At 50.5% G+C, this 23,904-nt stretch overlaps 2 protein-coding genes across 4 annotated transcripts in view; one reads left to right on the top strand and one right to left on the bottom strand.

The window, feature by feature from the left end:
• LOC144153735 (condensin-2 complex subunit D3-L-like) lies at positions 1–23,368 on the top strand. Its single transcript, XM_077685423.1, has 5 exons — positions 1–1,916; positions 4,565–4,825; positions 9,501–11,060; positions 18,118–18,502; positions 22,660–23,368. The coding sequence occupies exons 1-5, from the start codon at positions 249–251 to the stop codon at positions 23,214–23,216; spliced, it is 4,431 nt and encodes a 1,476-aa protein (XP_077541549.1). The 5' UTR covers positions 1–248; the 3' UTR covers positions 23,217–23,368.
• Gem2 (Gemin 2) overlaps positions 23,369–23,904 on the bottom strand; it is a 24,639-nt gene continuing 24,103 nt past the window's right edge. For all 3 annotated transcript variants that reach the window (XM_077685428.1, XM_077685427.1, XM_077685426.1), the window contains exon 9: positions 23,369–23,555. In XM_077685428.1, the coding sequence (XP_077541554.1) occupies positions 23,463–23,555 (93 nt within the window). In that variant the 3' untranslated portion in view covers positions 23,369–23,462. The remainder of the gene's footprint in view (positions 23,556–23,904) is intronic.

The raw sequence follows: 23,904 nt of genomic DNA on the forward strand, positions 1-23,904 counted from the left end.
GCGAAAGGAAAAACCTCTCCCGCAAGGGCGCGAAACGGCAACGGCGGCAACGGTAAACATAGCCTACACGGTGCGTTCGTTTATTATGCTAGAACAATTTCGTGTGCAAACGGATACTTCGGAGCACGTGTGCTGTAGTATGCGGTCAAATGTGAGTGAACAGTGACAATGCTTACTGTGTTCATGAGAACAATAGTTCGTGTGTAAGCCGATTTATACGGTGGGATTCGTTAAGCCTACTACTCGTCATGGACGCGGACGAATCGTACGATCTTGTTAGTAGAACGCTAACAGCGTTCACTGATCTGCCAATTGATTTGCTGGACCAGGAATGGATAAACAAGGTGTGGGATAACAGGTACACGGATGCCGAGCTGGCAGACGTCGATCTGTTGGAGTCCTGTGAAGGAAACAGTTACGCCCTCATGGACGCTCTCTCGAGCGCCTGCGAATACTGCCAGAAATGGTCGTGTTTTTCGGATACAGAAGATGAAGAGGGTGACGAAAACACCGACGACAAGCTGTGGCAAACGCTGATGGACAACGGCGTTCACTACAAGTCTCTTCTCGCCTTGGTGTATCTTGGAATCGGCCAGGGAAACGCTTCGGGTGCCACTATCGAGAAGAAGAAAATTGCTCTGCGTTTCGCCAAGCTTTACTTCAACCTCGTGCTTGTGCCAGGCAGTTCAGCGTACCGCATTTTTCAGGAAAGCCTTTTTCAGGCTGCCGTTCAGTGCTTTCGCCTCCCGAACAAGAGCGTGACCCTGAACAGTGATGCGGCAGGTAACAAGAGTTCCCAGAGCGGGAGCGTTCGAGGCAGCGGCCGAGGGGGTAGGCGAAAGCAGTCCGTCAATTCCAGCAATGACAACAGCGAACTGGACTCCAGCGAGGTCGTCGAAACCGAGGTCTGGTCCGCACAAATGCTGGTGGACTTCGTGAGCAGCATGACGGAGTCACTCAGAGACCTCGTTTGGATGCTGCAAGCGTTCAAGCTGCGCTCGTACATCGAGGTGACCGAATTCCTGATCCAACACTTGTCCGACCTGGTCGCGCTCGACATTCCCGGCGCCAACTTGAGCTTCAGCATCAACCTCGAGTACCGCAACTGCCACTACCGCCAGCTTCCCACGTACGCCTATTGCGCGCTCAAGCTACTCTGCTTGCCTCAACACGGTGAGCCGGCGGACAGTTTTTGCGCCATCACCAAGTGCCTGATGCCACACATCCTTATGTTGGCTGCGGGCAACGCGCAGTCTGTAAGCCGGCCCCTCTCGAACATACGGGACAATGCCATCTCGTTCCTTTGCCACGTGATGGAGACCTGCGACGACGAAGTCCGAGACAGCTTCGAGGAAGTGATCATCATCCTGATTCACAACGTTTCCTTTCACGCCATCGACCGCACCGACTTCCGGCTCAAGACCACACAGGCAGTGCACACGCTGATGGCAGTGCTGAATGAGGAGCGCTTCCAGAGGGTGATCCAGTGGTTCATCAAGCTCACCATGGTGCCGCTAAGCAACCGGCGCGTTTTCGCGCTCGACATGATCCTGGCCCTCATCTGGGACAAGCGTGTCTCCACGGCCAAGTGCTCGGACCTTCTCCTGGCGGCCATGAAGCGGTGCAACGACAAGGCGGCCACGGTCAAGACCAAGGCCCTGTCTGTGCTGGCCAGCGTGACCAGCTACCCGCCCGAGCACTGGGTGCCCCTGTTGCGCGTGTCCAACCCGGTCGAGCCGGCGGACGAGGGGGACGGGGTGCAGGTGGCTGTAGAAGACGACCGACTCGCGCAGCTCATGGTGATGCTCAAGTACCGCGCGGAGGACCCCAAGGTGAACGTGCGCAAGGCGGCCCTGTCGCTGCTCCAGAACGTGCTCTGCGCCAGCGGGGACTTCATAAAACAGGAATACGTGGAGGTGAGGGGCCGCCCGTCCCTTTACTGCGTGGAGCTAGTTGCGTTCCTTCGATAAGGGCCTAAATCACATCCGCAAGTGGGTGTCCTTTAAAGGGGCCATGCATGCAAAATACAAGTTTGTTTTATTCGAAAAATTTGGTGTTTGATAGTGCCCCCAATGCCTTTCCAGCAGCAAGTGATGCTTTATTTGCTGTGAAATGAATCAGTTGAAGTTAAATTGAAATTTTGATTCTTCCGCCACATTGTGCGTTTCGTGATGTCTGCCATAACGTCACATGCATGGGTCTTCCAACGAACTTCAAGTGCGCTGTTCAGCCTGCAGCGGACTGCGGCACAGCTGAGCTAGTGCAGAGGTGCACTGTGTTCATACTGCGGAGCCTTGTTTACTGTTAGTCAACCTAGATGACGCCACCGTACTGCTGCACACCGCTATTTGCCTCTGCTTTGTTTTTAACCGTATTTGCACCTGGCTTGTTTTTTGTTGCGGTAGGTAGTTATTGTTTCGTGAAATGTGGGATATGTCCGATAAATAGGGTCACATAAGGCAGTGTCGCTTACACCAATTGTCCTGTGTTGTCTGAAACCCCAAAGCTTCATACTGCTGTGCAGCTATAACAAGCATAGCGTGCGCAGTACCAACAGCAGTATGCAGTGGTACTTTTATGTTTACGTGTACTTTCATAACTTCCATTGTTTCACCCCACCATTCTTACTGATGTAAAATGAATTCGCATTACACTTAAGCGAAAATAGCTTGTTCTACATGCTTGTAAGCCCTGCCTAACTTGTGTTTGCTTTTGCCGGCCTCAGCCAATTGCACAGCTAGGCATATTAATAGGTTCTAGTGCAACAAATGAGCTAGTGGGTCGCATGGCCATTCCCTTTTTTCCTAATTACGTAGCTTATTTGGGCAAAGTTTACGGTAACAGTGGTGTAAGTATGAAACACAAGTTTGGTGCTTTCGAAAGGTTGCCTCGTTAGAATCATACTGGCACAACTTTTTTCTTAAACTTCGCTCAAATAAGCTACGTAATTGGGAAAAAGGGGAATGGCTGTGCGACTCGCCATACTCAGGTACAACTTGGCAATAGCTGCGGAATGCCTCTGTGCCTCATTACCGCAGCCGTATGTTGCCCTGCACGACACAAGTAGCGCATTACTGGGAATATTTTGAGCATGGCATGAGCCGTTTCTGTGATTTTTTTTACTTAATGTGCTTATAAACTACTGCAGCGACCACAAACTACATGAGAAAAGACAGACGATATCACACATTTATAGCGATCTCCTTTCAAAACGCACGCGGCACCCGTTGACATCTGGGTCTGCCGCTTAGGTGGAATGATATCGTACATGAGCTATTGCCGCTGTTAACTTGTTCCCGAGTATAGCTCATTTCCCGCACTAGAACATATAACGTCATATGCACAGCTGTGCGATTGGCTGAGGCCGGCAAATGCAAGTTAGGCAGGTCTTATAAGCTTGCAGAATGAGCTGTTTTTGCCTAAATGTAATGCATATTCATTTTATAGCAGTAACAATGGTGGGGTAAACAATGGAAGTTACAAAAGCTGTGTAGAGTGTAGCGATACTATTAGAGCACGTCAGACAACAAAGCGTAAAAAAGAAATTGGGAATGTGATGGCAAAGTCGGGGCCGCTTTTGCACCCTTGTGTTTGTTGTCTCCCTTCATATTTGCTGCGTTCAACTTCAGTTCACATGCGTTAGTCAAGTTTGTTCTCTTTTGGGGGGCCAGGAAAACAAAATACATGGTTCTGTCGAAAGAGTTTGCCGCATTAAGCTAGGTAATAAGGAAAACAGGTTAAAGAGTAGTGACTTACTGTGACTGCCTCTGTGACGTGACACGAGCTAGTTTGTGCAATTCCTGGCTGTAGACAAAAGCTGATAACCTCAGAAATCATCTGTGTCCTTGAAAACTGTGGAAACCTTAACTTGTCTTCAAGGCCTTGAAAGTCCAGATCTCCTGACAGACCCCCTGAAAATCCTTAAGTTTCATCAATTTTTCTTCTTAATAAGCACACAAGCTACATGAGGCTACATAGGGACTGAATTAGTATTTTTATTCGATCTTCTTTAAGAATTAAAAGTTTGCATTTTGTGGCAGTGACCGTGCTTATCCTTGCTTCTTCCACAGGCAATCATAAGAAATCGTCAAGGAAGGAAATGTCTCTGGAGCCATCGTTTTGACAAGTGGACTGATCTGGAGACAAGTCCTCTTGTCGAAATGTTGACTCCAGTGAAGTTCCCATTTTTCGGTCTTGTTTATCTAATTGACAATGTGGTCCTTGCAAATCCACACACAGAGCCCTGAAAGTACTTAAAAAAACCCGAGTTTTTCTCACATAAACCAGCATGAACCCTGTAATCTGGACTGTGTGATCGCAGTGACCTCTGGTTTTGTTTGATTGCATCGCTTGAATGCTAGCGTGGAGCTAATTTGCTGATCACGTACTGATCTTCGAGCTGCAGCACCGATAATTTTCTTTTCCCAAGACCCGCGATTTCTTTTTCCCCTTGAAATGCTCAATTGTACATGTTCTCTTGGTAGGTGAGGTTGGTTTAGGGGAGGGGTGTGGTGTATGGTTGACGTTGCGCATCACAGCGGGAGTGCTGGGCCTGCACGCGCAGATCCTGAAGGAGAGCTGCCTGGACCTGGCGCTGCTGGTGCGCAAGCAGGCGCTGCAGGCGCTGACACGCTGCCTGCAGGCCCACCCCCAGGAGGCGCTGCTGCTGCGCCTGTGGCTGGCGGGGGCCCTGCCCCTGGTGCTGGACGCCGAGAACTCGGTCATGGAGAAGGCCGTCGAGGCCGTCGACATGCTCATCCTGGAGCCCCTCTGCCGGCCCAGCCAGGGCGCTGACACTGCCCTCGGATGGCGCCTGCTCGCACAGGCGAGTGGCGACTCGCGGCCGGCAGCGTTCTTCAACGCACACCGGTTGCGCAGCTCTGCTTCAGAATCCGGGCAGTCACCCCCCCCCCCCCCCCCCCCCCCCCCTCCCTGCCATAGAGTTTCATGTACTAGAGGGAAATGTGGTGCCACTGTCTAGGGGAGCCGCGCCTCAGTGAGCGTTCCTTCATGTATCGAGCAGGCACGTCACACTTGTCCTTGGCACAGCTCAGAAACGGGCTGAAAATTTGGCTGTGGCTGCAAAAAGGCAACAATATTACTGTAAAAGATTATTCAAATTTGTTTTATTATTATAAAATTGAGATTTGTTTGTCAGTGATTATTTAGAAGCTTCTGGCACGATGAACAAAAAGAAAATGTTACGCTTTTCTTGTTTATTTTGGCTTCGGGACAAAAAAGAAGCCATATGGCTAGCTAAGCCAAGTAGGCGAGGAACGTTACTAGCTGCAATGGCGCCACCTGTTGCGGCCTGCGATTGCAGCACCAGATTTCCCTGTAATATATTAGTGTGAAACTCAATGGACCCTGCATCGTTGAAGCTGAGGGGATTGGTGCGGCACGTTGGGGATAAAAAATAAAATTTGCCATACATTTAGTTAATAGTAACACTGTTTAATCAAATGAAGCTTTCTGTTCACACATGGAAACATTAACCCTTTGAGAGCCAAATCTTTTCACCAAATGCAACCCCCCAGGGTTGATTTTTTTTTATTGCTGATATAAATTCTTCAAACAAATCTATTTCGAGAAAAAAATGTATTTTTTTTAGGGTGATCATCAAGTTACAACACAAAAACTTAGGAAAAAAATCTAAGAAAGTTTCGCGGGCGCAAGAAGCAGGAAGCGCCTGGCAGACAAAACCGAAACCAGCTGCCGCGCGCCGGCACGTGACCTGAAGCGCAAGCGATAGCGGGTGCACCGCTGTAGTAAAGCGTGAAAAAAAAGAATAGAAGAGCCATAGGCGCAAGAAAAAAATTACATATTTCCGCAGTGTGGCAGCACATGCCAAGCGAGAAAAATGATCGAAAATGGCGCACTTTTTAAACATAGAAGCGATGATGTACATGTACGTCATTGACCATTTTGAAGGTGTTTGGAGGGGACATACATGTACATCAATGTTTACTTATGTTTCCACATTCTGTTATGGCTTACGGCAGGAGCCGTAAGAACTTGAGCACCGCTTCTGCCGACTTATGCCAGGCTAGTCAACTTGCCCCAGCTTGCTCCCGTTTCCCCCACCTGGAGCAGCAAGCCCTTCCATTAGTGGGGCTGACCTCTTCAGCTTTCATTAAAGTTTTTCTCTCTCTCTCTCCCCCGTGTAGGGGGCCCTATTGCGAACCGGTTTTTGATACATGGGGCTTATGGGGAGTTTCGTTACTGGTGTGTATTGAGTAACTCTGGTGGAAGGTGTGCAGTATTGATGTGGCCTTCTAGAGGGCAGTGTGCTTGGTTTTGGAGGAAATTCGTTGGGTGGGTGTTGTGATGTGGCAGATGCAATTCGAGCCTCGCTGATGGAAAAAAAAAAAGAAAAACGCACACAGGGCCTAGACTCCTTAAAGGAGCCATGAAGAGAAAATGCAAGTTGGTTTTATTCGAAAGATTTTGTGTTTTATAGTGCCCCCAGCGCTTGTCCGGATACAAACGGTGCTTTATTCACTGAGAAATTAAACAATTTAGGTTAAAATTTTGATTTTCCCGCTCAATCGTGCGTTTTCGTGGTCCCAAGTGACATCACGGGAACTGACCGCTCTGCAGCCTAGAGTACCTTCATTCACGCATCCGCCGTACAGGGTAGAGACACGTAACGCTGGCGCCGCCATGTTCGGTTGCTCGCTCGCCGCCGAAGCAAGTCATTGTGTCAAAACCGCGCTAAAATTATCGCCGCAACGCGGTTTACTGAAGAAGTTTGAATCATATTGTCTGTTTCGCGTTGCTAGGTCTCGTGGGAAACGAAAAGAATAACGCGTTGAGCCCGGTGGCCTAATTGCGGCGGCACGGGACCGTTCAAAGGTTGTCTCCACCCTGTAGCGGTGTTGGTTTGTTCCCGCGTTTCTTTACGTTCCGTAACCTAGATGGCGCCACCATATCGTGGCAAGCGTTTGGTTTGTTTTTGCCCGCATTTAAACCTGGCTTGTTTTTGTTCTGGGAGAAAATATTCGTTCCCTGAAACAGTGCTCGCTCGACAAATGGGGTCACGTAAGACACCGTTGCTTGTGTCAATCGGCCAGTGTCGTCTGAGACAACCCCAAGCCCCGTAGTGCTGTGCAGCTAAACCAAAGCATGCTGTGCGCAGTACGAACAGCAGAACGCATCAGTACTTCTATGTTTACATGTGCTTTCGTAACTTCCACTGTTTGTCCCATCATTCCTATTGCTTTGTAAAGAATGTGCCCTAAATTTAAGCGCAAATCGCTCGTTCGTCTAGTTTGTAAGCTCTACCTAATTTGCGTCTGCTTCTGCCAGCCTCCGCCAATCGCAGAGCTTAGCCCATGTGACATCACAGGTTCTGTTGCGGGAAATGAGCTGGTGGGTCGCATGACCATTCCCGTTTTTCCTCATTATGTAGCTTATTTGAGCGAAGTTTACGTTAAAAGTGGTATCAGTATGATTCTAACGAGACAATCTTTTGAATGAACCAAACTTGTGTTTTCTCTTCATGGCTCCTTTAAAGGGTACTGACACAAAATTTTGAAGGCGAGATAACTTCGGAGATAGGTTGGTGGGAACACACATACATCATCTACAAAATACCAGCGGCAAATGCAGCCTAGAACATATTTAAAATCAATTTTTAAGTGTGCGAAACGCAACTGAGCAGCCAGCAGAGGACCTTGCGCAATCGATATCACCTGGGTATTTTGTAAATAAACAACATCCAAACACGTCACAAGTTTGTGTTGGCCGCTTCCGCACTGCCGGCGCTTTCCGCTGGCTCACCGCTCCAAGCGGAGGTCCAAGCGGTCGTAGCTTCTGCTCTTGAGAACGAACGACCCGATCGTTGGCGGCGGAGGCGCCGTGATTTCCTCGGCTCATTGGGCAGCTGGCCGTGACCAAAGTTCTACAGCGATTCCAGGCATTCTATTTTTATGACTTTTTATTACACTGGACGCGAAAAGCGCACTGAGCGAGCCAGCCGCACAGTCGCTGTGCAGGCGGTGGCCACGAAGTGGCGTAGGCCGGCGCAGGTAGCTCGAGCGATAGCTTGTTACCGCTGCACGACATTGGACCCAAGTCCCAACCATGGCAGCTTACATGAGAAAGGAGTTAATGATGCGATGGCGGGTTGCATTAAAAATTGTCATCTGCACCGCTTACGAGAGCGGCAATCGAATATCCGCTGCAGTGCTAAGCCGAACACATCTGTAGGCGGACCTGTAGGCAGACTGGCCGGCTGCTCCCAGCGCGCATCTTGCCACCCACTGTCTCGAGCGTTGCGCGTCGTGCCTATAGCCACGGCAGCAATTTGCACTCGCAGCGCCTGCGCCACGTCCACGGTCGCTTTTTAATTAAAAGGCTCACGAGATCACTACGGGGGAGCATTCGCAGAAACTGCTGGCGACGCGGATTCGAGAGTGCTACGGCAGCTCTGCTTTGTGATATCCCTCCGACGGTCATGTGGTCAGCTTTGTTCACACAAAATCCATCGTTTCGCGGCATCCGCTGAAACCGAAACTGCGACTGGCCGCATTGAAAATGCCTCAAATTAAACAACCGTCGCACGCGGGAGCAAATAAGGTTTCCACACGTGATAAGTAGGTCACTAGCTACTTATCGTAACAAAAAAAAAAGATGCAAAATTTCTGTGTCAGTGCTTCTTAATCGGAGGACTACATCGCTGTGGTTTTGCCTGTACTCTGTTACGAGTTCAGAACAGCAACGGAAGTTGCCCGTGGGCTTTTTTAGCGCAACCAGCTGTTCCTCCGAGCACCACAAAGATTTTAACTGCGAGTATTGTGGGAAGTACAAAATAAAAGTACATGCAAAAACAAATGTAACAACTTCAATGTTCTTGTGAGCATAAATTATGAAGTCAAACTCGGCGAACAATGCAGCTGATCTCGTGCAATAAGTGCAATCTTCATTCATAAGCCGTGTGCGTTGGCATCACAGGTTCGTCACCTTGGCGGAATGATTGCTGTTCTCGACTTGTACCTGGTTATAGACGCATGACATGTTCACAGCGAATTCTATGAAACAAGAACTAACGGTTGATTGAGTGTGCTTTTTGTGTTAGCCATGCGGCTTTGTTTGCAAAAGTTCCTTGATGTCAACTGAATCGCCAACAGGCCCTTTGAGACACCAGCACATGCGCCGATGCACAATTGCTGAAATTGAACGACAAGTACTCGAGAAGCAGCAATAGCAGGCTAGCCGTGTCTCGTGAGGCTAGTGGGCAACGAAATGCCCCAAACTCACTTTACACGGATCAGTTGTTGTCTAGTATTACGAGCTTTTAGCGCTGGCCAAGGGATGCCACAAATAAGACCCAGAGCTGCAAAGCCTCACCCATGTTGTGGCCGTGGTGGAAGTTTTGCTGCTTCTTTGTTTGTGTGTGCAGTTTGCTGCAGAATGCAAGTCCTTGTGGAGGGGGTATTAAGTGGGATTTTGCAAGGAGGTGTTCGAATGCGGGCGTTGCCCCCGTGCCCCCTGTGCAGGTGTCCCAGGGCCCCTTCCGGGAGCACCACAAGTACCTGCAGCAGGCCGTCCTGCAGCTTCACCGCGGGGAGAAGATCCGCACCAGCCAGCTGCACCACCTGAAGAGCCACGTGGGCGGGCCCAACGACGCCTCGGTCTGGCTGCTGCTGTCCAAGCTGGCGCTCTGCTGCGACATCGGCCAGGGGAACTTTGCGCTCAGCTACTGGAAGCAGCAGTGGGAGGGCGAGCGGGGCCCCAGCGCCTCCACGGAGACCCTGAACCACGTGCTGGCTGTGCTGCGCAAGGTGTCGCGGCAGCTGCCGCAGGGCGCCGTGCGGGAGCTCATTGGCGACCTGGAGGCACAGCTGCAGCAGCTGAGTCTGCCCACCGAGATCATCCCGGCCGCCGTGGAGTGCCTGCACAGCCTCAAGCGTAGCGTGCAGCGGGAGCGTCCCGAGGTGGGCGAGCGCGCAGTCGAGACCTGGTGCAAGCAGGCCCTGGACAAGTGCCAGGCCTTTCTATCCGAGGCGCTCGCGGCCGGGGGGGACCTCGAGGCGCAGGAGGAGCAGCTCGTGCGGCACCTGGTGCTGCTCGGGGAGGCAGCGCAGCCCGCCCCGCGCGCCGTGTCCCGCCAGCTGCACCAGTTGGTCCAGTCCTGTTTCGCGGGCGTGGAGGACGAGGGGGCTCGCCGCAAGTCCGCAGGGCGCCGGTCGTTGCGGGGCGGCGGGAGGCAGTCGCGGGGAGGCGGCTGCCCGCAGGTGACGCGGCTCGTGCGCGCCCACGCGGTGATCGTGATGGGCATCCTGAGCCTGCAGAACGAGACGCTGGCCAAGAGCGCGGTGCCGACCATGGGCAACGCGCTGGCAAGCAGCACGGACCCGATGATGCGCGCCAACCTGGTGGTGGTGCTGACCGACATGTGCAAGCGGTACGCGGTGCTGGTGGACCCGTACCTGCCCGTGGTGACGCGCTGCCTCAAGGACCCCGTGCGGGCCATCCGCAGCCTGGTGCTGACGTGCCTGCTGCAGCTGCTGCAGCAGGACTTTGTCAAGCTGCATGGGCGGCTCTTCTACCGGCTCCTGTCGGCCCTGACCGACCAGGAGGCCGAGGTGCGTGAGCTGGCAGAGTTCGGCCTGGTGGAGTGCGTGGGTCGGCGGCTGCCGCACATCTTCTACCAGCGCTTCGTCGAGTGCATGTGCTACCTGAACAGCTACTCGGGTGGCGGCCAGGCGGAGGGCATCGTGGAAACCTCGGAGCGGGACCGGCGGCTGTTTGGGGCGGGCCGGGAGGAGCGGCTGGCCCTGTACCGGTTCCTGCTGCTCAACATGCCCGACGAGGACCGGTTCAAGCTGACGCTGGCCCTGACCCAGAGCGTGCTGATGCCCTGCGCCGAGGAGCCCGGCCCCACGCCGGGCATGGAGGAGCAGTGTCCCGAGATGCTGCACGACGCCCTGTGGGTGCTCTGCTCCGAGGAGATCAAGCTGCAGACCATCGCCACGGCGGCTGAGGAGGCCGCCCAGGAGGAAGACCCCAACCGGGCCGCCCTGCAGGTGGTCCGCAGGACCGTGCTCAGCAACGTGGTGAGTGTCGACCCCGGGGGAGCGGCTTTTCGCATGGGCTATTGCGGCGGCAGTATGAGCCCACATTACAGTGTGGCGGGCACCGTGCCTGCGTAGTGGGAGAGTGTGGCATGAGCGGCCAGGTGTCTTGCGCCAGGTTGAGCCGTCCCTGCACAGCATGACGTCAGGGGTCAGGCACCGCTGCACACGCATGTATGTGCGGTGTGCGTGCATCAGTTGCACTTGATGCGAAGGACGGCGCCACATGGCATGGCCATCGTTAGTCCTCATGTTGGCATGTTGGGCAATGGGTCATATCCTTGCTTATGCACCTATAATCAGTGTGTCAGACCGGAAAAAATACCAGTTCGGTTACAGTTCAGTTTTGGGAGAATTCATTTTATTCCGGTTCAGTTCCAGTTCGACAAAATCACAGCCCGAACTGGTTTGGAAGCTTGAACCGGTTCGCAAACCAGTTCGGTGAGTCCATTTAGTAGCGAACTGGAAAAAAAATGTTTTTAGTTTAAAGCGACCATAAAAACTAAATACAATTTTGGCGCATTCAAAATTTTGCGTTTTCTTGATAAAGGTTACAAAGCTTTAAAGACAATAGTTAGCAATTAGGCAAGATGTTTAAAAAACAGATGAAGTAGTGAATATTTACCAGCTACTTTCCCGCCCAACCCTTATGCTACCCCATAGGGACTTTAAAGCGACCACCAAGGGTCAGGCTGTTTATGGAATATGCAGTGGAACCCCGATAATACGACTTTCAAGGAACCGCGAGAAAGGGTCGTGTGGCCGGGGTGTTGTACGACCGGGGTAAATGCCAGCCTAGTAGATTATCTCACCCGACAGGTGGGCTAAGAACTTATTTAAACTACTTTATTTTGCTAATTTTTTGCGTGATTTGCGAACCTCTAGCTGAAGTCTGAAGTTTTCAAAAAAAAAACGCTTGTGTTGCATCCGCCTTCCCTTCATGAGTCCAATCTAGCCTGCCAGCCACGCGCTACGCGACACCCTGCGCCTTATGTGCACGAGATAAAGCCGACGTGGTCGAGCAAATCGTGAGAGGAAAAAGCGAGTGTGGAACTGCCAAGGCCAAGCGAACCAAATGATAATAGAAGGTGATGAAAAAAACGGCATTCCCGTACATGGTGGAGACACCCTTTGAACGGTCCCGTGAAGTCGCTATTGGGTTAAAGTGCTCAACACATAGCTGTTTTCGTTTCCCACAAGACCCAGCTACGCGAAATACTAGATGATTCAAACTTCACGAGTAAACCGTGTTGCGGCGAAAATTATAGTGCGGTCTTGCTACAGTGACTTGCTGCAGCGGCCAGCGATTGACCCGGAATGGCGGTGCCAACGTATATGTGTTTCCACCCTTGCGGTGGACGGGCGTGAATTGAGGCACTGTACCAAAGAAAGGAGCGGAGTGAAAACGCGGCCTTGAAAGGCAGTGATAAGCAGGGAGCAGAGATATAGGGAGAGAGAGTGTCTTGAAAGGATGAAACTTGGATCGAGCGGGCGAGGAAAGCAGGGTCGTCGCCGTGGGGTTGCCATCGTATGTGTTTTCGCGTTCATCGGCGGCTCGACGGGAGCTTCAAATTCTCGGTTCGCCTGCCACCTGAACTTCAACTTCTTGCGGTTTGCATGTTGGCGTACTGCTGCCGCGTGGGGCCGTCGCAGGTTAACTCCCGCTCACGGGTACCCGCCTGCGGGCTTGCGTCTGTTGAGCAAGTGGTCTGGCCTGCCTGTGGACCTTTACACATCAAGCGGCGCCAAACGGGGGTTCAGAATAAGGAAAGGTCGGGACGAGGCGGCGAAGCGGTGTAAAAGAACGGAAAAACGCCGGTTTATCTGAGCCAGGGTTCGTTGTATGAAGCGGGCCATGTGCACCCGAGCGTCATATCATCGGGGTTTTAAGTGCGAATGCACTTCTTAAGCGAGCCTGAATCGTCCGCCGCCGTAGTCCGCATAGCAACAGCTGCGGGTGCGCGCGCTCCTCGTCTTCCCTAGCAACGGGGGGAGATGGGCGCGCGCTGCCTGGCCGCTGACATGGCACATACCCATGTGGGGGATTGGCCAGGAATCGGGCGTGAGAAGGGCTAATGCACCCGCTTAAAGGAGTACTGACACGGAATTTCAAAGCTGAGATCTGCTCTAGCAATCAAGTACAACGACAACACAAATAGGTGTCTGTGAATAAATGCATCTTTCTTTCTTTGTAGTTGTGTGTGTGTGTGTGATCTCTCTTTCGCGAACATTACCGAACCGCGCAAATTCAACTCGTGCATTCGCACTTTCACATTCTTCCCCTCAGGGAAATGCGGGGACATTTTTTTTAATGCATTGTTTCTATGGAGAGTTTGCCAGGACCGCAGTGAGTCATCGTAAGAAGCAGGTCGTCGTAAGTCCGAGGGACGTATCAGCGTACTGTACTTTCTCCCCCTTCAAGATTTTTTTTTTTTTTTTTGAAACCACAATTTTCTTTTTGCAATTGCCTATCACGTGAACTTTAAACCCCTAGAGTTAGGCCGCGTGTGCCTCTTAGTCCCCTCTGTACATTAGCAGGGGACGTGTTTAAAGGGGCCATGCTGACAATACAGTAGAACCCCGCTGATACGTTTTTCACGGGACCGCGAAAAGAAAACGTAACAACCAGGAAACGCAAGAGCCGAGAAACGGGAAAATGAAAGAAATAAGCGTGTGCAGAATTTTATTTCATTACCTGCGCTCGAAAAAATCGTGCAGCGTTGCTTGGCGCATTTTGTCACGTCCGAGCAGCACAAGGCGCTTGCGAGAACACATGCGAGAAGTTCGCAAAAAGCACACGAGTTGCACTGGTTGGCGATGGCGATTGACAATGACGATGACAACAATGACGATGACAATGAGTCTAAGCCAAGAAAACAGGCAGGCGACAACCGAAAACAAGTCCCCGGCGACATTTGCGGCTAAGCCTATAGCCAAGCCAGGCCAAGCAGCGGAAAAAGCCAACATGGCCACTCTCCATGGCCAGCTCCGACCGCCAATTCGCAACGTAACACGCGGGAACGGTCCTACACTTGCGACGTAACGGCGGGGTTCTCAATACATTGGATTCAATGGGAGGTATGCCGGGACCGGCCAAAAACAACGTAACAGCCAGTAAAACGCAGCACCCGGGAACGTAACAGCGGGGTTCTACTGTATATAAGTATGTTTTATTCAAAAGATTTTGTGTTTTATAGTGCTCCTAGAGCTTGTCTGGCAGCAAATGATACCGTATTTACTGAGAAATTAACCAATTTATGGTAAAATATTCATTCTCCTACCAGGTCCTCTGTTTTCGTGACGTCTGCCATGAAGTCATGAGGGCGGGTATTCACAGTGCGTCAGCAGGCTATGCAGCCTTGCTTACCGTCAGTCCTCCCAGATGGTGCTACCATAGTCGGCCACAGACCGTTGTCCGCCGTTGCTTTGTTTTTGACCTTAATTGCTTCTGGCTTGTTCTTGTTACGGTAGAAAGTAATCGTTTCGTGAAACATGGGGTATGCTCGACAAACTGGGTCACGTAAGAACGTCACTTACGCCAATCGGCCAGTGCCGTGTAAGACAGCTGCAAAGTGGCGGGCTGCTGTGCAGCTGAAAAACTATAGTGTGCCCAGCATCAACAGCAGTGCGCATCGGTACTTCCATGTTTACGTGTGTTTTAGTAACATTCATTGTTTACCCCACTATTCTTCCTGCTGCAAAATGATTATGCATTGCATTTAAGTGCAAATAGCTCCTTCGGCAAGCTTATAAGCCCTGCCTAATTTGCGTTTGCTTTTTCCGGCCTCAGCCAATCGCACAGCTGGGCATATGACATCATAGGTTCTGTTGCGGGAAATGAGCTAGTGGGTCGCAAAGCCATTCCCTTTTTTCCTAATTCTATAGCTTATTTTAGCGAAGTGTGCGTCAAAAGTGGTGTCATAACTGATTCTGTTGATGCATTCTATCGAATGAACCAAACTTGTGTTTTGTCTGCATGGCCCCTTTAAATACCAGCGGTGCACTTTTTGTCATCATTTGTAGCACAAGAAAAAAAGTCCTACAGTGGCTACGTGAGTGCTGTATATGAATTGTATTGTTTGGTTAGGGCGATTTGTTAGCAGTCACTTTCCCGACTGTGTGAGATAAAATCTTGTTAAAATTGAGCTTTAGTTTTAAGTTTAGATATATAGTAAACGTAGGTGTCCAACTACGTCTTCTGCTAAACTTCACTGGTTTTTATGCTATCAACATGAAGTTTTGCAGGATGTGTATGATAGATGTCTATAAACCATGTGCAAAATTTCATACAGAAAAGCTTAATAGTTCTTAAAATAAAAACTATGAGATTTTCAAAATTTTTTTCTCGGTTTAAAGGAGCCATGAAGACAAAATACAAGTTTGTTTTATTCAAAAGATTTCATGTTTTATAGTGCCCTCAGCGCTTCTCCGGTTACAAACGATGTTTTATTCACTGAGAAATTAATCAATTTAGGTTAAAATTTTTATTTTCCCGCTAAATCGCGTTTTCATGGTCCGCAGTGACATCACGGGAACCGACCGCTGTGCAGCCAAAGCCTTGTTTATCGTTAGTGAGCCTAGATGGCGCCACCATACCGTTGCAGGCCGTTTTCTGCCTTTGGTGTTTTTTTTTTTTTGCTTGTATTTAAAGCTGGCTTGTTTTTGTTTTGGGAGAAAATGATCGTTTCGTGAAACATAGTGCTCACTCGACAAATATGGTCACGTAAGACACCGTGCTTGTGTCAATCGGCCAGTGTCGTCTGATACAACCCCAAAGCTCCGCAGTGCTGTGCAGCTAAACCAAGCATAGTGCGCGCAGTACCAACAGCAGTATGCATCAGTACTCTGTTTACGTGTGCTTACGTTTACGTGTGTTTACGTGTGCAGCATGCGAGAAAGTGTGCATCGCTGGTTAAAAAAAAAAAAAATGTCCACGAAGGCTTTACCTCACGTGATGGCCACTCACAGCCCATGGATGGTGCAAGAGAGCTTGATGTGTTTGTGAGGTGTTTGCAGTCTGTGCACATTAGCGATTGAATTCGAGAATTGTTTTGAGGGAGAATTTTTATTTTTTACCCTTGTTACAGTGGTTAGAAAATGGCGTGGTTAGAAAAACATTTTTGTTATAGCTGGTACCATGTCGGATGTGTTTTAATTTTAATGCGAAAGCACATTAGTTTACTTGGTAGCTCAAAGATGCAGTTTCATTGTGGCCTAGAGATGTCACCCGAAATGGCCGACAGGTGCTGCACAGAATGACTGGGGATCAAAGAATAAAAAACAGACGGGAACAAACATTCATGGTACGGGCGCAAAAAAAGTCCAGAGACGTGTGGGGACAGACAAGAGGCTTAATTAACCGCTATCTTACGCCAAAGCCACATGGGACACTTCTTTCGCACTAGTACTTGAAGTGTGAGCGAAAGGGTGTAAAAAGGAGAATAAAACACAAAATGAGCGTGCGGTATTCTGTTCTCTTGGGGGTACAAGCTGTTGCAAGGTAGGCCAGACTGCGGACCAGTGATGATGAAAGGGACAGTTATTCTTTGCTACATCCAAACGAAGGAGGCCCCAGGCCTTTCGTCATCCGGACGAGCGGTCCGTTGCCCAAAGACGGACGAGCGGTCCGTTGCTCTGCCGCTGCCCAAAGACGACTCCCCCGTTTCTCTCTCCTCCGGAGGTCTCGAGTCGCGCGCACCGCCACAGCCGCGGGGTTCCGAGAAGCCGGCCTTCGGTCTCCCCTGAAGCCACAACCGGCTGTCCCCGATTCCGCCAGAGCGCACACGTATTTCTATTTTACCGACCGGACACACAGCCGGCGGTCTAAACACTTGCTTCTGTTTGGCCTTGGCTCCCCTCCCAATGTCTTTCCGACACGACAGGGATGCGCAGGCGCGGCAGAGTTAATGGCCGCAGAGGTCCCCCGCAGTGTCCCGCCCGCAACAAAGCCTAGCATTTCCTCTGCGTACAGCGCCACCTACTGCTTTGCGTAGACAACTCCTGTTCTTTCATGCGAGTGTTTAAGAGCCCCACGGCTCTACCTCGGTAGCCCAGGGGCAGAATCGTGGGTTTCAAAATGAACTCCCAGAGTTTGAGCCCCGATGATGCCAATACTTGTTCCCAGAACTGTCCAAAATGTTCTCCCAGCTGAATTCTGCACATTGTTTTCATAAATAAAAGCGATTTGGTGTCTTTTTAGGTCTGTTTAGATGTGGGATGCGGTCCGTCAACACATCTTATTGATGTTCTGCATTGACCCGGAAGTGCCGGGCTTCTATTTTGGAGCAAAATGTCGCAATGAGCATGTCCCTCATTGCTCTGTGGCTCGCCAGGGGAACCCATAACGCCTTTGCATGAAAGCAGTGACCAATAAGATCTTGAATCTAGTATGTCATATTTGCTATGTCTGTTGTGAGAAGCATGTGTGACTGCACTGAGCATTTGCAAGGGACAACGACGGAACGACGGGGAGCATACTCGAGCACTCGTCTTATGTGTGTTTTCTGTTGTTCATCTTCGTTCCTTGCAAACGATCAGCACAGCAAAACATGAATCAGGGGCAGTATTCTCGTGTTTTGTCCGTTTTGTGTCTGTTTCAAAAGTGTCCGTTTTGAGCAAGCCATGATTGGCTTAAAGTGAACACTTGGGTGTGACGCAGTGCAAACATGACAAAGTTGTGAGCTGCACCTTCTCGGAGCAGACGATTTTTCGTCACCTTGTTGGTTCGCTGGCGGAACAATAAACACGTTAAAGATAGTTTAAAGTAAGTTTAGTCATTTAAAATGTGTTTACTAGAACAGTTGCACAAAAGTCAACCCAAAGCCTGCCTACAACTGGAAGTACGTCACAATAAAGCAGAAGCAAAACGGGCGTTTTCAAACCAGACAAACATGAGAATACCGCCCCAGTACCAAGTGACCCGCTTGTAGCATTGCTGTAGCAGGAAGGCTTGAGTGCATGCTGAAGCACGAGCCTCTTCTCTTCCCCACCAAGTGCCAAGGACAGCCGCCGCATGCTGTGCGCCTTCGTTTCCTCGCAGGTGCGGGTGAACCTGGTGGAGAACGTGATTCCGGTGGTGATAGCGCTGAAGAACAAGCTGGAGGCGGCCCAGTCACCGCTGCTACGGTGGCTGCTGATGTTCCTGCGGGACCTGATGCGCGACTACAAGGCCGAGGCCAAGGACATGCTGGCCGCCGACAAGAAGCTGGCCAGCGAGGTGGCCTTCGACCTGCGCCGCCTGGAGCGCGAGGAAGAGGAAGAGGCGGCCGCCCTGGCCGTCAACAACCCCACCACGCCCAGCCGCACGCCGGGCCGGGCGCCCAACGCCGAGATGCAGGAGCTGCTGGACACGGCGCGCAAGCTCCGGGAGGAGGCCGTCAAGCGCCGCTCCATCATCGTGCTGCCCGAGGTGGCCGACGCAGAAGGTGGGTGCCGGCTCACCGCCGGATTGCATTTGAGGGCCCGGCCATTACTCTTCTTTGCTGTGCACTTCCAGGAAGTGGCTGGCATTTACCGTCGCTGCTGGAGCTGCTGACCAGTAGCTTGTGTTTTAAGTGCAGAGCTTTTTAGCGGCTCGCCTTGTTGTCGTGGCTTGCTCGCTGGACCCACGTAGAGCCACACGGCGTTTCGTCGTAGCGGCTGTTGTTGCGGCGTAACCCAGAGGTTTCGAAAGCCCGGCGCTTTATATGGTCCTAAGTAGAGGCCGGATTTTTAGGCACTAAAAAAGCACGTTTTAGCCGCCAAAAATAGACGGCAAAAACAACGTTTTAGGCACTAAAAAGAATAAAATAGGCGCAATAAATTTTTAGATAAATGCTAATAATTTCAAGTGAAAACGTGAGCGAACTGTAAGCACGATAGGAAATCCAAAAATGTTATTGCTATGATGCCACAATGGCAGTAACAGTTCAATTCAATTCAATTCAATTCTTTATTTTTCTCTCATAACAAGTTGTATACATTGACCTTAGACGTGGAATTGCCCCGTAATACCTCTGGGCTAATGGCGATCAATTGGCTTAATTTCACAAGCGCATTGCTTACATACATGTTCAGATGCGAAAGTCACTCAAGCGTCGCATATTGTGAAACAGGCAGGAGAAACAATACTTGAAATATGGTAATACTGATTGATAAAAGCGCAAGCGTCGGCACAGGTGCGTCTATCCTCCACTCTCCTCTCCTCTCTGCAATAGTGAACGCGGTCTCAGTCGACGGTCGTCCGTGCTCCGTTTGCACTCTCTCGCAGTACTCGACGATTGCTTGATGCGACGGTTCCTTTAGAGAATCAACCCAACGGAAACACCAATGGAACCACCCAGATGCGTTGCATCACACCAGGGTTCCCGCGAGGGGAGATGGGCGTAATTTTTCCCCATCACTTTCTTTGCCCCTGATGGTATCATAGTTCCCCTGGGGAGTAGAGTTGTGCGTCCACCGCCAAATCCTGCGGGAAAGCCACCCGTAAAGCATGCAGAAGCCGCCGCTCTGGTTGCTCCGGCGCAAAAAGAGGGAGGGGGGGGGGGTGTTAAAAAGAGGACCAGGTTCAAACCCATAAAATTCAGAACAGTAAATATTTCCAGCTAGAATGAATAAAAGTATCAAATTGCACTCGAAAGCGAAACTTGACGCTACATAGTGCTGATTTAGGCGCCAATTTGAGAAAAAAGGCATTTATAGGCATTTATTGGAGTTTAGGCACTAACACCCAAAATAGGCATTTATAGGCACTATAAAACCATCATAAAAGCCATCCTTGACCTCCAATTTGTGCTCATATACCGAAATGGGGCGATAGGAACGCGAGGGAAAAAATAGGCATTTGCCTAAAATCCGGTCTCTAGTCATAAGCGTTCGAAACTCGTGAACTGCTGGCGCTTGTCATACATCTCCCCATTGTTTAGCGCAAAGAAAACTGCAGGTACATTTCAGGCAAAATCTGTGCATACAACCGGCAGCCCCCGCATTCATTTAGTTAGTTTTTACGATAGTAAGCGAAAAAAAGTGGCAGTGCAACGCTGGCATGTGCGGGAGGAAAAGCAAGCACAAAAAGAACAGAACTCTCGTGGCACAGTTTCAGGCGGGGGGCGCGCAAGCACTGCGAAGGTGGGAAATTTGAATTGCGTTGGTTAGTAGCAGCGAGCGGATAACGACGCTGCAGCCCATTTTGGCGAATCACTGCTCTGAACTCGCGACAGCTTTCACATTGAGTGGAACGGCTTTAATTTTTACAACTACACTTGCTTCTGACAATGCCTCTGGGATCTCTTGCTGGCATTGGCTGTGAGGGTGTGCGGCAACGCCCAAAACAGCAGTATCATCATCATTGTCATCTTATTCTTCGTTAGCGTGTTCTCTTTTTGTCAGGTGTCTATGCCAAGCTAACCTCCTCAGTTTCACCAAAGATCGTTCTCTCTCTTTCTCTAAAATGGCAGCGACTGGCCAAGTTGTAGAAGCGAGTGCCGTTTCGTCACCCCAATTGAATACTTACCAACTGGGCCAACTTAGCCTTTTGGTGCCGTCCCCGCGCTGTGATGTTGCCTCAACTTAGTCGTAGAGATAGGTGCAGAAATTCGCGACTGCATTTATTAAACGGGCCATGAGGTTTATATAAAGTATGAGGTAGGTTCATTAAAAAGTCTGCTGCGTCCCGATTACAGTGGTATCAATTTTATCGCAAAATTAGAAATAATAATTGAGGAAAAACAGACAAAGCAGCGGTACTCCCAGCCACTTTTTGGCAATTTCTTCGTGATGTCATGGAAGTATTTCAATGTTTCTAGCATTTTTTTTTTTTTTTCGTTTAAAGGAGTGCCAAATTTTGCTATTGCGTTTATCGCAGCCTAATGGCTGAAGCAGCACTTCAGATATTTGAGGGTGCGATTATTTACACAGAATAGCCTGAAAATTATCTCTTTTGGTTTCTTTCCTCTCTTTTTTTGTTTTTGTTTGCTTCTATTTTTTTCCCCTCTCTCCTTTTTCTTTTTCCTATTTTTGAGTCCAGAGGGCATGAACTGCAGAGAACCATGCCATGAGCTCACCGTTCGATGCAGACGTCTTAACACTGCAAAGGCCGGTGGACGCATTGCTTTCCTCTAAAGCTGTGCTGCTCAAAGGCATTAGGCCTACCGTCACGGTGGATATTTGATGGCTGCTTCCAATAGAGGCGTGGATGGCGACTTCTATTCAGACCTTTCCCGCATGTGGAACCCGCCCCCTGGTGTGATTCCAGTGATCATTGACACCTGTAGCAGTGGCTGGCTGCGTGCATCATCATGAACACTGCCGCCACTGAGCTGGCCGCCCACTAACGATACCGAGCCACTCATGTGCAGCGACGTCACGAATTCTTGCCGAATGTAGGCAAATCTCGGCTAAGTCACTAGTTTTTCCTACCACGGGGTGATGTCTCGCTGCTGTTGATTTCCTGCGTGCCACTTCTGACCCTGTTCCGTCAGCTCGGTAAATGAGGTCAAATCAAGATTATGTTCCACACGTCGCAGACCATTCGTACTTCACCAGTAGAGTTAAGGAATCAAACTCTATCGTAATGTTGACGATGAAAATTGGTGTCGGAACCCCTTTAAGAACATCTTTCGTAGGTGGAATGGAGCTGAGCGAGTTCACCGAAGGCTGGCTCTTTCAAATTGACCCAAGCTGTATTTGCCTTCATGGCCCCCCTTGAATACCTCTGACTCTCACTCTTGTGGTAGGCGCCAGTGTTTGATGGTAAAGGCCGCCAAGGCTGCTGCTATTCTGTGCATTGCTGGGCACCGCCATAGCAAGGTGGTAGTAAAAAGACCCTTCTTGATTAGCTTTCACCTTGGCGACTACGCCGGAAGCCAATCAGAACAGGCTTTTGAGTGGTCTCTGCTTGTAAAGTGTTCAGTCTCTTCAATTCGTAGGAATGCTACATCGGAATACTACACCAGGGGGCCCAGCTGCTGGTGTGGTTGAGAAACTGTTATGTCCCCGGGAGTCCCCCCATAGCCCATTGCAAGTTAAAAACAGCAACTGCCATACAATTTCCCGTTTGTTTGTATCACTGCAGTGGCCAATTTCTCAAGACTGGTTGTGTTGTAGCAAAAATGTCAGTGCACGCGACTTGAAATATGGTCATGAGCTTGGCACGTGGTATTGTCTGTTCCGTTATTTATTGAGCCTGGTTTTTGCTGTTGCCTTTGTCTGTCGGCAGGTGCAGCAGGTCGCACGAAATGGCAAAATTTGCTGTGTAATAGTGGTTGTTGTTGACTAGAATCCACAGTGATCGTTAGTCACTGCATATTTTGTCTCAACAAGGTCTCCATGACAGCCAGTTTTACCGTGCGCCGCATGAAATTCCCCCTCTGAAAATAAAAGCTGTTTTCATGATGTGCGCGTAACACGCCTTCAGTGCGCCCGCACGCTCACGGTTTTGTGACCCTAAAATGGTCTTCACAGCAGTGGTGCGAGTAGTTTGGCGCAGGTGTAAGGCCTCCTGTTATGCTGTTCATAGCTTAGCCTGCCAGTTGAGGCGGCGTAGTAACGAGAGTGCTATTGCTCTGAGCTAGCTGCACCGCTCAGTCAATGGTTTGTGTTGCAGCGGGTGCCACCGAGAACGGCGCTGCCGAGGCCGAGAACCGCTGCCTTGCAGAGGTGGGGAACTCCGATCCTGTGGCCACCCCGACTGGACGCCCGGGCGTACGAAAGGAGCTCTGGATGGGCGAAGACCCCGAGAACGAAAACTTGCCAGACGCGACCAACGGCACCAGCCCCGTGCAGTCGCCTGAGAAGAGAGGACGGAAAAGAGGCTCCTCCACCCCTACGACTCCCCGGGTTCCGGAGAGGCTCCGTTCACCAAGGAGGAGGTTCTCCGTCGAACTTGGCACTCCCGACGCCAGCCAATCGCTGAAGGATCCATTTAAGAAGCCGACTCCTCCCCGACCACTGGCCACCCCGAAACAGGCCAGGAGAAAGAGCAGCACACAGGAGGCACCCAGTACCCCACCGGTACTCCACAGTGCCCCACCACCGGATATCCTCCCGAGTGAGGGGGAACCAGACCAAGGCACGAGCTCTCCCGAACAAGCTGCCGCTGTGGATGACGAGGCCACTACACCAGTGCAGTGCAGCACCAGTGGCGTGAACCAAGACGAGTAGCACACTGCGGGCGTGCATTTCCAAGAGCCCAGTCCGGGCTGGAGGGCAGCGCCAAGAAAGTGTGCGCCTCGCAGATTGTTGGTGCAGAGAACACTGCTGTGGCTGTTTTGTTTTAGTGTAATTACATTTTGTACCTCAGTTTTTAAACGACATCACGATTGCGCATATTTATTGAAAGCACTACTAATGTTTGTTTCCATTTTGAATACGACGGGAAAAGAAGACGGTTGTTGCTTGGTGTTGGTTTCAGTTGTCGGCCAGGTCGGCCTGGTTGAAATAGGATGCGATGAGGCAGATGATGAGGTTGAGCGGCACGAGCTGGGGATCACTCTGGGAGCCCTGAAATGGCAGAACCACAGCCTGAGTGCGGGCAACAGGTTTCAGACAAAGCTGCAGCGACGCGTGGTCTCAGAAAGCAAGCACAGCCACTGTAGAGCAGCTGCAGCTCAGCACCACATTCACCTCATTGAAGAGAACTTGTCACCCCCTGAATGATGCCATGGCTAATGTGCTAAAATCCTGTTTCGAACATGTTCTACTGTTCAACTTCCACCTGGCAGACATGCGGGCAAGCTCCTTTACCATAAGTAGCAAGGGCTTTTTGAAGGGTCCCCTACAGCCTCTGTTTTTTTGCGCAGCTGTGGGAAGGGCAGGTAAAGAGCACTTTTGATTTGGAACCGAAAGGAGC

Source organism: Haemaphysalis longicornis, unplaced genomic scaffold (assembly GCF_048455015.1).
Source record: "Haemaphysalis longicornis isolate Haplotype H1 unplaced genomic scaffold, Haemaphysalis longicornis Haplotype H1 scaffold_9, whole genome shotgun sequence".
Classification (NCBI taxonomy): domain Eukaryota; kingdom Metazoa; phylum Arthropoda; class Arachnida; order Ixodida; family Ixodidae; genus Haemaphysalis; species Haemaphysalis longicornis.

Excerpts from the sequence above, each read along its gene's own strand:
- LOC144153735 (XM_077685423.1), top strand. The coding sequence starts at position 249 with ATGGACGCGGACGAATCGTACGATCTTGTTAGTAGAACGCTAACAGCG. Across the intron at positions 4,826-9,500 it reads GATGGCGCCTGCTCGCACAG|GTGTCCCAGGGCCCCTTCCG; the intron begins GCGAGTGGCGAC and ends CCCCCTGTGCAG. Across the intron at positions 11,061-18,117 it reads GGACCGTGCTCAGCAACGTG|GTGCGGGTGAACCTGGTGGA; the intron begins GTGAGTGTCGAC and ends GTTTCCTCGCAG.